The sequence below is a fragment of the Alligator sinensis genome, unplaced genomic scaffold (genome assembly GCF_000455745.1).
Source record: "Alligator sinensis unplaced genomic scaffold, ASM45574v1 scaffold848_1, whole genome shotgun sequence".
NCBI classification, from domain to species: domain Eukaryota; kingdom Metazoa; phylum Chordata; order Crocodylia; family Alligatoridae; genus Alligator; species Alligator sinensis.
The window spans coordinates 28,337-30,654 of NW_005843345.1; the positions used below are offsets into that span (position 1 = coordinate 28,337).

At 49.1% G+C, this 2,318-nt stretch overlaps 1 protein-coding gene across 12 annotated transcripts in view; it reads right to left on the reverse strand.

The window, feature by feature from the left end:
• The window catches only part of LOC102371449 (solute carrier family 22 member 15-like), a 65,843-nt gene that overhangs the window by 22,253 nt on the left and 41,272 nt on the right, over nucleotides 1-2,318 (reverse strand). For 2 of the 12 annotated variants that reach the window (XM_025194923.1, XM_025194932.1), the window contains one exon: nucleotides 67-504. The exons of 9 other annotated variants lie outside the window; for them this stretch is intronic. In XM_025194923.1, the coding sequence (XP_025050708.1) occupies nucleotides 75-504 (430 nt within the window). In that variant the 3' untranslated portion in view covers nucleotides 67-74. Of the gene's footprint in view, nucleotides 1-66; nucleotides 505-2,318 lie in introns of those variants that run through there. One more of the 12 variants, XM_025194928.1, reaches the window with a different exon arrangement.

The following is a 2,318-nucleotide window of genomic DNA, read 5'->3' on the forward strand; positions in this document are numbered from 1 at the left end:
TCTGTGCTGCAAAGGAGAAATGCATCCTGCAAAGGAAACTGCAAATTGGCGGGAACTCTCCTGCACGCAGGCTCTTAATTGCAGCAGAACACTCTGCCGTGCAAAGGAGCTCTCATGTGGCCAGGAAATTCCATAGTGCCGAGGCACCAAAAAATCACTGGGTTGTGACAATATGTATCTGGGTAGGTGTGGCGGCAGGGTACACCCCTGGGGGCAGACTCAGATGCTCCCAGAGAGGGGAATAGGGACCCCAACGCCACCACAAACTTACCGAGGAGGCAGACCAGGGCAGAGAGAGAGCCGCGCAAGCCAGTGTTGCACCGGCTCTTCAAACAGCCATCGATTAAGCTGGGTGGTAGCCGGCTGATAACATCAGCTGAGGCCACTGCCGTGGGAGATTCAAAAACCCTGCCGGAAGCCGGATGCGGGGTGGAAGCCAGCTGGCGAGGCGATGGGTTGGCTGAGGCCTGGGATGCCAGCATTAACGAGCCCTCTGGCTCTGCCCTGCGGCGAGTGGACAAGGGGAGCAGTCAGAAGCCACCTGGAACATTGCACACTGTGGTCCTGGAGCACAAGAGGCTTGTGGCCAGTGTTTCTCCATAGCGGAACGCGATCAGCCATTTTTGCCCCAGCTCTGAAGCACCATCTGAGGCCTTGGGGCCAGTGCAGGGATCGGGGTGGACCCAAGAGGAAGAGGGGCAGGCAAGCTGAATCCCCAAGCCTGCACCCCTTCCACATTAGAGGAGGTGGAGGCCTCTCAGGGCAACAGACGGGCTGTAGCCCAGTACTGGTGTGGTAACATGAAGATCCACGCGGTTGGCAAGTGGACAGGGTATAGGGGAGGCAGATCCCTGAGAACATCCGTGGCAAACTTGTGAGTATCCCTGTTTTTGGGTCAGGGGGAAGGAACACCACTGAACCCTTCCTTTTACCATTCCATCAAGTCATGGCAGGGGAGTCAGGGGCTCAGACCACAGAGCAGGAGGGTGCCATAGTAGGAATGCAATGCAAGGACATCTTAGGTGCACATAAGCCCCAATGGAAACTGTGGGGACAAATTGATGTGATTTGCAAGCACAGGGTGCAAGTAAGTACACCAAAAGTACAATCCATATGAACAATTGCTTGAAAAAAAGAATTGTTAGTCCATATCACAACATTGTGTCGATTTTACTGAGCCATATCCCTGTACATAGTCAGTTTTTGCTGCTGTTTACATGGTCTATAAAGTTTTTGTTACAGGATTAGATTCTACCATATGGAGCCAGGAAGAAATATACTTCTATTTTCTTTCTATATTTTTGAGTCTATATTTCCTGACTCTTATCTTACTGCAAAGTTATGATTACTAATCATCTCAGTGTCCAGGTTGCTAAATAGATATGAACTTAAATTAAACCTTTATATAATTTTCCAAACAAGTAACTGAATTATATACTATATATGGAATCTCTGGCATCTGTTTTGTGCAATTAATTATTTTTGTTATTGAATGAAAAATTTTATGTCAGACAATAGTGAAGCTTCAAATATATCAAAGACTCAGTGTAATGTTGTGTTATACCAGTAGACTTGCTTGTAGCTCTGCTTTCAATTTAACTATGCACTCCCTCCCCATCAACCCCAACTAGAAGTCCTAGTGATATTTCCTGACATAAAGTACCAAAAATATTTCGAATTGAGTAAAAGAAAACAAAAACCCAAGCAAAAGCAAACAAAAATGCTTTCACTAAATTGTTAACCAAAATATTTTTAGTATTGGAATAGCAATGCAATAATATGCAACATTTTTAAACATAAACTGCTTAAACTAGGGTTACCATACATCCAGATTTTCCGGGACATGTCTTCTTTTTAGATCCTCCAATCTCGGTCCAGGAGGTTTTTTAAAATGCAATCAAATTTCCATGATTTTGGTCAGCTCAGCTTCAAAGTTTTGCCCAGCACTTCCCGGCTTGTCCTAGCAAGGAGGTGCTTGGGGCTGGCAGCAGGGTGACTGGAGGCAGGGTGCACACACACGTGTGCAGCACGTAGCCAGGCAGGGGGTGGAAGCAGCCCAGCAGCTGGATACAGGTAAGTCTGTGGGGGCAAGAGGGTGTGTGGCGGGGGCCAAGTCTGGGGCTGCAGCAGGGCAGGGAAGGTCCATGCCCCTCTAGCAGGGGAAGAGGGAAGGGGACAGGGGAGCCCTTCAGGGGTGGTGGGGAACTGCATGGCTGGTTCAGTGGCACCAGGGCTGGTGCTTGTGCTTGCAGGGGCATGGCTGGGGGCAGCAGAGGGCTGTGGGTCTGGAGTAGGGGCACCAGCAGGGCTGGGGGGGG